At 33.5% G+C, this 9628-nt stretch overlaps 2 protein-coding genes across 2 annotated transcripts in view; both read left to right on the top strand.

Moving 5' to 3' along the window:
- LOC129313155 (probable WRKY transcription factor 69) overlaps nt 1-9628 on the top strand; it is a 74358-nt gene that overhangs the window by 42915 nt on the left and 21815 nt on the right. The window lies entirely within an intron of this gene.
- Nucleotides 3909-9171, top strand: LOC129313153 (chaperone protein dnaJ C76, chloroplastic). Its single transcript, XM_054956099.1, has 9 exons — nt 3909-4272; nt 4571-4699; nt 4802-4931; nt 5464-5584; nt 6630-6711; nt 7278-7331; nt 7769-7807; nt 8552-8651; nt 8832-9171. Exons 1-9 carry the CDS (start codon nt 4036-4038, stop codon nt 8960-8962), a joined length of 1023 nt encoding a protein of 340 aa, XP_054812074.1. The 5' UTR covers nt 3909-4035; the 3' UTR covers nt 8963-9171.

The following is a 9628-nucleotide window of genomic DNA, read 5'->3' as shown; positions in this document are numbered from 1 at the left end:
AGAGCTAAAAAAGACAGTTCATGCTTCGACCGTGGACAAACAAAATTACACAGGATGATCGCGGGTGGATGAAGAGGCTGTTATGTGATTTGGCCGGGGCGGGGACCCAAAAACACAAAAGTCACGACCACAGGGAGATGAAAAATCAGAAATGCGCATTAGCTGTAGAATTAATCATGAATTAAAAAAAAAGACCAAAGAGACTTGAGCTAATGGGCTTTTAGGACCTTAACGAGGCTCATGTAGATTGATCCAATTGGATCCTTGAGAGCTAGGAGGCTGAGCACAGAATTTGGAAAAGTTCTTTTGAGTTGAGAGTTTTCTTCTTTTCTCTTTTCTGGTTAGTTTACATCTTTTATTAGAATGTTTTGTTATAATTCTATAAGTTATTTCTAAACTCTCAATTAAGATAGAGAGTGCGTTTGTTTCGGATAGATTTTCTCTTTAAACTTAGTTTATTTATTTTTTTCGGTTGAACATGAACTTTTTTTTTGAGAATTAATGTTTATGTTTATATTTATCTCTTTTGAGTTAATTACTTCTTATATAGACGGTTGTTATGTGATATATTTATGGATTGTTTGATAAACTAGAAGATGAAAAACTAAACCTAAACCTAAAGAAATATACACATATAACTAAATTAAAATAATTTAGAATTTATCATAATTTAAATCATAGCTTTAAGATTTAATTACTACCTTTTGAGTTAAATGAAAGCCAATTCAATGTTAATTAGACATGACTTAATTTATTGAAAGGTAATGAGGATATCTTATAAACAGTTGTCATTATAAGTGAAAATAAATAAATAATTAAATTAGAATAAGTCATTATAATAGGTGAATTTTAATCCCTAGCTCTCACCTAATTGATTGGTTTCATTAGTTTTAATCGATGCTTTTATCTATTCTTTTAATTAATTATTAAATCCCCTTTTCAACTATTTGCTTTTTTAATATAACAAAGTTACTTGTTTTTTTTAAGCTTGACTCCGTTTTTCCTCAGGCTTGACTCACTTTTAAAATACTCCAAAATTTTATTAATATATTAATCTTGTGCACTAGTAACAGCGATCACTAATTTAACACATTTTTGAAAAAAAGGAGACACACATGCATACACATGAACATGTCAACATTGGATTATACATAGAACATCTTTTAAGTGAGAGGTGGTGCTACTACTCAAACAATTAACTATTGATTAAATGATAAAAACAACCAATTGACCGTTATCAGTTATGGATGTTCTTGCTCCCACATATCATATACCTCTTAGTAAAACTTATAACTTTTGCTTATAAAATAATTTAAAATAGATTGGCCTCTCACTCTTTATTTTCTTTCACGTTGGCCCCTCAACCAATGAAATCGATCCGTCCCTGACCGTTATACTTTTTATGGAATGAAACAATAGGCCCGTTTGGTAAGCTGAAATTCTATCCTTAAAATTGGTAATGGAAATGGAATTTTAAAACTGGTTAGTTTGTTATGGTATGAATCACTCTCGCTTCCATGCGAGGGACCACGAAAATGGCTTAAGCTCCATGAAATTGTTATCTTTTGGGACAATTATACCCTCATCTATCTTATGCATTGACAATTTCCCCCTCTAGCACTTGACCGCTTGTATTCTCCCTCTCTCTCCTACGCCCGATGGCCTCCCCCACTTCGACCTTCTCCTGGGTTTTCTTTTCCGACAACGAGCAAAGACGAACGCCATTTGAGACAGAAATATGGGTCTTCATTTCAAGCTTTCTCGCTTTCATCAATGGAATATCTCTCCAAATTTTGACAATAGTGATTACAAATACATGTCCTTTATCTCTGATGCAACCTCCAACCTCAATCATCATCACCGACGGAAAGATCGACAAATCCTTGAAGGCACGAGTATTGGTTCATTTCTTCTCCATGGTGCATCTGGGTCTTGGGTGATTTCATTTCTTCTCCATGGCCGCAACCTTCCACAAATCTGCGAATGGAGAGGACGAACCAGGGTATGCGAACTACGAGGAAGCATCCATATGCTGCCGCATACCCACTGATGCTGTGAAACTCAAATGCCCTTTGAAGAAACGAAACCAATATGATTTCCTATGACCTCTAGCGATTTCGCTATCTCTCCTGCCTTCTGCTTCGTCTTCTTCATGATTTCTTCCTCTCGTCTTTACTAGCATCTGGCCGAAGCTCAATGGCATATTTCATCTCCCTCTTCATGACTTCTTGTACCTTCTGCTTCATCATCCTCTACCTTCATTGCATATGATTTTTGCTTGTATATGGTTTTTGGTTAGTTGATTATGCCAAATTGTAGCTGACGATGTCATTGTTGATTCTGGTGGAGTTTTTTTTTTTTAAAAAAAAAAAAAATTATTATTTTGAAGGGTATTTTTGCTTTTACTCATTTTAAATGAATATATTAATTAAAAAATATATTAGATTTTCATATTCATATCAAATACTTCATCCGTTAAAAAATATAAGACATTTTTAATCAAAACTCACTTTCAATAAAGTAGTTGCCTACTTTTAAAATAATTATATCTTTTCATATTTAATCATATTAAATACCTTACAATAAATACAAAGTCATTCATCAATAGTAATACTTTTGAAAAAAAGACATTAATTACACTTCGAAAGATTAAAAATTTTTTTATTTGAACATTCAATTTTTCAAAAAGTGTATTACATTTTTGAATGGAGGGAGTATGTTTTTAAACCTCATATTCATTTTCATTTATATCAAAATTACTTTCACTGTACACTAAGTTTTTTAAAAAATATTAAAAATAAAACAAATAATAAAATAAACAAAAGAAAAGGAGGTAAAAAGATTAAGGTACATCTAAAATAATTATAGAGAGACTGATTAAAAGGGCATTCTAGGAGTATGGAAATTCTTTTTCTTCAGGTAATGAGGGAATATGTATTTTCTTGACCAATTAAAAATAAAAAAGAAGATTGTATTTTCAACGATGTAATGCGCATTAACCATCTATATCCCAAAAAAAAAAATAATAATAAATAAAGTGTGAACCATGTTTCTCAATATTCCTGAAAACTTCGTCACATCCTGCCAAAATCATTAGTACCCCTCATTCCATTGATGAAAGTTATCTGAGGTTGAAAATGATAGATTTAGATGATATTATAAAAGTAAGGAAAATATAAAATTTTTAATTTAATAAACTTCATTCTTCAATTTACTATTCTTTTTTCTTTTGATAAAATTCAATTTACGATTCTCATCCATAGACTATTGATCAATTTTAACCTCTTCAATTTGAATTCTTAAAATTGCAAAACTTATACTAATTTCCCTGTATAAATTTCTCCCAAAAAGTTCATTGAATTTCCTTCGACCTATTTTAGATATTTGAATTCGTGAATTCAGTGAGTAGCTCAATTCACTCATCAAATGTATATCTCAATTATTAATCATTAAATTTATTAATATTTAAAAAATTATTAAAATATTTTTTTCAAAAATTAAAAATATTCTTAAGATTGGAACACTTTTCACAAATGCTGTCATCTTAAAAAATAAAATTAATATTTTTTTGAAAATTATATGATAGAATTTAAGTTTAATGATTGTTAACATGCTATGCTCATTAAATGAGTTAACTCAAACCATTCACTGATCAAATCTTATTTCTAAACCTTACTAGTTGCTGCAAGGATGATAAGCTCCGGCGGTTGCCTCTTCCTTGAAGCAATTATCCAAGTGAACCGGCGGAGGCGCCAAGAGGCAAACTTACACTTGACGACACGTGCCCGATTCAAGTTAAACGGACTTTGCCTCGTTTCCAAATATATCTGTTCAGATTCCAAAACATTCTGGCTCTAAAATTGCCATGTCAGCAATTCGCTCCCATTTTCTTTCCCCTCCAAAAATTCTCCCTCCTCACAAAATTCCCAACACTCTTTTGCTAACTAAATTTTTCACTTGTTTTTCTTACTTATATCTCTCACCCTGTGCCGTGCTGCTTCAGTCCTTCAATCTTTCAGCGAATCTCGAATCTGAATGGCTCATTTACTATCTCCCGTTTACTCTGAGGCTCTCAAGATCCACGATCCACTGCTGAATCTGAGTTCTCCTGCCTCATGGCGGCTTCTCGCCCGGACTTCTAGTGCTTGCAAGTTTGGGAATGATTCTGCCAAGCGAAGATGTTTTGGCAGGGTTAAGGTTGCCGCCGAGGACTCCGCTTCTAGCACTCTCGCTGATTTTATTGCCGATGACTATTACGCCGTTCTTGGCCTGGTAATTCATCCCCTTCCAAACTCTGATTTCCCTCTGTTTGCTTCCTCCTACCCAAGGAAAATTAGTGTCAAATAATTACAAGATGCGATTATCAATTTATTGTGTTTCTCTTGGCAACTTTTTAGTACTGTTTGTTCTAATTTAAGGAGCTAAAATGATAGTATCCGATCATTTTGAACCTAGCATACTTTGCCGCTAAAGTGGTAATAAATTATGAAGTATTAAATTGGGTAGATTATGCTATTTGATTGACGAAAATGGAATCTATTTATCATTTTTTGGCTGGTACAATTACCAGCTTCCAGATGCCACTCCGGAGCAGATCAAGAAAGCTTACTACAATTGCATGAAAGCTTGCCATCCAGACCTAAGTGGCGATGATCCCGAGACCACAAACTTTTGCATGTTCATCAATGAAGTGTATGAGGTGCGTACATGTCGAAATATTCTTATATTTGAAGTAGAAGAAAACGTGTGCGAAGTTTTATCCTGCGTTTTCATTACAGATAAATTGACTATTGCAGTGCAGGTCCTCAGTGATCCTGTTCAGCGCATGGTTTATGATGAAATTCATGGGTATTCTTTGACGTCAATCAATCCTTTCTTGGATGATTCTAGTCGAAAAGATCACGTTTTCGTCGACGAATTCAGCTGCATAGGTATTTCCACTGTTTTACTTCCTCTCGTAGTTGCTGAAATTTCGTTGAGACAGTAGAAGCATTTTATGAGCAACTTGTTCAGAATCATCTCAACTCAAACCTACTGAGACTTTAGTTCTGTCAATGGTTTTTATCAATTTCTTAAAAATGCCCCTCACACAGCAGCTCATTTTTTTATCTTGAAGTGTAGACTAAGCAGAAACTTGCCATACTTTGTGCAGAAACTTAATCTTAAGTAGATAAATAGGGCATTAAGTATCAAAATCCCAACCGCTTGCAAAGGCTTATAATTGATGTTCATTAATATCCTCAACAAACATATTAATTCCTTCGTTCACATCTTTGAAAGAAAATAAACTGTCTATCATGCATCTTGCTTCTCACGTTGAATATACAAGTATCCCATTATACTCAGTCTTCATTTGACTTTATTAGATGGCAGTGGCATATCTAGAAAGTTTTGCACGTTTGAATTGAAGTCTTGAGCAGTTATAAAGCATATAATTAAATTACACTGAAAATTGTTATACAGGCTGCAAAAATTGTGCCAATGTGGCCTCTGATGTGTTTGCAATAGAGGAAGACTATGGAAGAGCCAGAGCATATAGCCAGTGTGGAAAAACTGAATTAGTTCAGCAAGCAATTGATAGTTGGTAAGTTTATGTACAATTGTAATTGCACTCTCTAAGATGTCATACATTTCTTATCCATATTGGTCATACTTTTAATTGATATAGTATAATGAAATCTTAATTAAGCCTGCTTCAACTGTTGGTTAATTTCTGATTATCACCAGGTTTTGCTTTGAAAAATAAATCTACATTTTACTTTAACTGCCAGTCCGTATTCTAGATGCATTCCTGATTATGATCTTAGTTTCTCTGCTTCTTAAGGTGAAAAAGTATTTTCTAATGGATGATGAAAAATTTTACAGAAGGAGATGCTGGTTTTAAAAATTGACGTTGTCTCCAAATTACTAAAATTATTTCATGAAGTCTCTTCATTGCCTTTCTTCCAGTTTGACTTTTATATGATTGAGATTAAAGTCTTCTTAGTCAATTGCTGTTCAGGCATTTTGTTAAAATATTGGTAACTCATTAGGCGTTATAGTATACTGTTGTAGAATTACAAAAATGATGAATTGGACTTCATGAAATCAATGGACTATTTGTGATACTCAGATATTCACCTGATTTCAACTGCATAAAAGTATAAAAAATTAGACAGGGGTTAGTTCAACTGAGCTTGATTCTAATTTCCAAGTCCAAAACCCATCTGAATAAGTTTATAATTCTGTCTGTATGATGATTGTGTTTCTTTTCTTCATATGTTCTAGTTCAGACAGACAAGTCTAAGAAATTTGTCAGCCATGAGACTTCCCACAGTTTGAGCCTCTTTGTTGAGATCTACAGTGACAAGATGTCAAATATCCTGGCACTGAAAAATTATATAACAGTTAATATCTGATAAAATGAAAAGATAGCAGAATTCAGCAAACCCCAGCCAATCCTGCACTTGTTGGATTATCATAGATCAATGTAGAAATTATCACGTTACTGAAGTTTAAGCAATATTTTTCTCTGTTGCACTTTGATATGCGAGTTTTATAACTTTCTGCTGCAAAAATTGATTTGCTTGTAAAGTGGCTCGTAGTTTGGTTACAAAAAGTCGATCTTACTAAATGTTTCTGTATATCAGCCCTGTTGATTGCATTCATTGGACATCTGCGGCACAACTGTCATTACTTGAAGATGAAATGCGGCGGGTAGAAAGAGTAAATGTAAGACCTTAATCAGAAAATCTAATTATTCCAGTTTGTTATACATTCTCCTTCATCTTATGATCATGTCATCACCTCCTTGTCTTAAAGTTTCCATTCCCTCTCTTTTGTTGGCAACTGACATTTTGAGGATAAATCTTCCCAAGAGAGCAGCTTGTGCTTTCAAAGTCTCCAAACTTGTATTTTCTGATGGGTTTGTGGTCACCTCATTCATAACTTCAACTTCTTCAAGGAACATAAATTCGAAGTATTTGACCTTTATTTTTGAACCATTAATCTAAACTTCCCAAATTAGAAGCGTCATGCTAATTAGAAAAAGGCAAACAAGACAATTTGGAAGTTTAACAAAAACAACTAGCAATTTGAGCAGAAAAATCGTTGCTATGGGAATGTGATGTGAGAAATGAGTTTCTTCAATCAGCCAAAATCTAGTTGCTAATGTTATTTTTTAACACATCATGCTATGTTCCTATTAAAGAATGGAAGCTGGACATGTAAATGCATACCATCTAATTCAGTTTGTTTAAGCTACTTGTATATTTACTTGCTCTTTTAATCATAAACAGGTTGCCCTGATGCTTTCAGGAATGGGATCAGCATCAATGGATGTCTTTAGAATGGTAATAACACTGCACTGGCTATTTGTTTATCCACTTCTGAGTGCTCATAGATTTTCTTCCAATTTTCCTTTGACAATTGGTGGACATTTTGAAGGTTGACGTGGTTTTCCTCATCCCAGATGTTCCAATCTCAAAAATTATGCATTTTATTCAATCGGGTTGAAAGACCTAGAATTTTGAACTGTTTATTAGGACTCCTGAAACAAATTTTTAAAAGTTTGTCATAGCATGGATTTGAGAGACAAGTTTTCAGGACATTCAAACAGCTAGTAGCATTTTTATGTTTCCATCTTATAGATATCATGTTTCTGATGTTTCACGCTCATTTTATGAGAACATCCGTTTATCAATATTTCTGTTTTTAACCTTCTGTGCTATAGAGTATAGTACTGCTGTAATGCAATCATGTAACCAGAGCTATACTTGTTAAATTACAGGCAAGCTCCAGATGGGAAAAGAGGCAGGCAAAAGTCTTGGTAAGAAGTCTTGTAGAATCTACTTCATCTTCAATTTTACATATTATGTGAAGAATTGCTAATGTACGTGCAGTTGTTCTTCTGACCGACTTTTATGCATGAACTAAATTTTATATGGGTCGTATTATGCAGTTATCATTTTTTGACCGGCTATAAATCTTGATAGTGAATGGATTCTTAATGAGATTAACAAATACAAAGCTTAAATAGTTCGTCAAACTTTCCTCTTATAAACTACGTAAGGTTTCAATATGTTTATCCTGAATTGCGCCACAATTCTTTAAGCTCAAGCATGAAGGCAATTTAGTGATTTAGCATGTGATATATCTGAAGAGATTCTTGTTGGCTTTGATATAAATGGTGAATAATGTGTATTTCCAGAACAATCTCGTCCACACGTAACTGAAAGTCTTGCATCAAATATGCTACAATAGATAGCTCTGCAGTTTCTGATAATGGAATCATCGCAAAGTCACTAGAGAATTAGTTTCTAAAGCTCCTCATAGTTGGGCTTTTCTTAAGCTTCTTAAACACAGGCAAAACAAGCATTAGGTTTTACATTCATGAGAGGTGTCTTAAACAAATATGAATCTTTATATTACAGAAATTTCTGTCCATCTTTAAAGTATTTCTTTCTTGTAGAAAACTGTGATTGCCGATTAATTCCGTCATATAAAATATTCTATGCACCTGATTTTATTTTAGTTCCTAGCATAACTAAACAGTTAAATGAGTGTGTCCCAGGAAAAAGCAAAAATAAGAATGATGAAGAAGAAAGGTTCTGATAAAACAAATCCGTACTGGGACAACCTTTGGGGCAAACCAAAAGACTACAAAAATTCAGGTACGAGGATTTTAAAACATCATATTAAGATTTCATTATTGCTGGGGATCGATGATGATTTCAAAATCTCAGTAGCTAACAAGCACTAAACATATCATGGCTCTGTGGTACAAGTGCTTGAGCATTTACTGTATATATCTGTTTTTGCTGGTTAGTCCTCAAAATAATAACTTTTTGCAGAGGAGGAAGTGAAAGAGAGAGAAAAGAGAGCAGCAGCAGCAGCACGAAGATGGAGAGAGTACTCGAGGAGGGGTGTGGACAAGCCTCCCACATTCAAACTTCCAGAGGCAGCCTCTGGCAAGGACAACTGACAAGTATTTTTCCCTATACCTTCCGTATTACATTTAGTCCATTGTAATTAATTCATCCATAGGCTTTCATCAAATCTCATGAAGTCTATTTCTCATTGTAATTAATAGCTAGCCCTAATTGTATATGCAAGCAACTCTATGGTAAATTTATGACTCGAATAAATTATAGTAATACATAAGGAAAAAATAAAGAAATTACCTTGTGGCAATGTTTCATCATAGTGTAAGGTAGGAAGAAAACTTCCCTGCTTTTTCCGAAGAAAGGCTTCCAATTTTATTTTTTATGTGCACTCAAACCATTAACGAGGATTGACAAGGCAAGAAATATTCTTACTTAAGAAAACGATGAAATTTCATTAAGGTCTAAAAATGATAAGATCCACTAATAATCTTTTTCTAGAATTATCAGTCAAATGGGAGTAAATTTGGCTTTGATGTGAGAAGTCTCGTAATAGATAAAATCTTTCATATAATAACATGAAATGACTCATAAATTTGAACTTTGAACTTAAATTTGAACTTTGAACTTTATAAATTTGAGTTATTTTGTATCACTTATTTGTTCTCTCCCTCTATATTTGGGCTTGGTCACTTTTCGTTGCTGATAAACGTTGTGAGAGCTAGTTTTAATCTAGTGTAAATTTCATTTGTTTAACGTTTTTTGCT

Source organism: Prosopis cineraria, unplaced genomic scaffold (genome assembly GCF_029017545.1).
Source record: "Prosopis cineraria cultivar Desert tree isolate PC_DT_omini unplaced genomic scaffold, ASM2901754v1 PC6, whole genome shotgun sequence".
In the NCBI taxonomy this organism is placed as follows: domain Eukaryota; kingdom Viridiplantae; phylum Streptophyta; class Magnoliopsida; order Fabales; family Fabaceae; genus Prosopis; species Prosopis cineraria.
Note: the sequence above shows the minus strand (reverse complement) of the source record. Positions and strands in the feature narration are given on the sequence as shown.

What these genes read in the sequence shown, in the direction of transcription:
- LOC129313153 (XM_054956099.1), top strand. Translation starts at nt 4,036, where the DNA reads ATGGCTCATTTACTATCTCCCGTTTACTCTGAGGCTCTCAAGATCCAC. An exon ending in CGACGAATTCAGCTGCATAG is followed by an intron (nt 4,932 to 5,463) that starts GTATTTCCACTG and finishes ATTGTTATACAG; the next exon opens with GCTGCAAAAATTGTGCCAAT. An exon ending in AGAGGCAGGCAAAAGTCTTG is followed by an intron (nt 7,808 to 8,551) that starts GTAAGAAGTCTT and finishes AGTGTGTCCCAG; the next exon opens with GAAAAAGCAAAAATAAGAAT.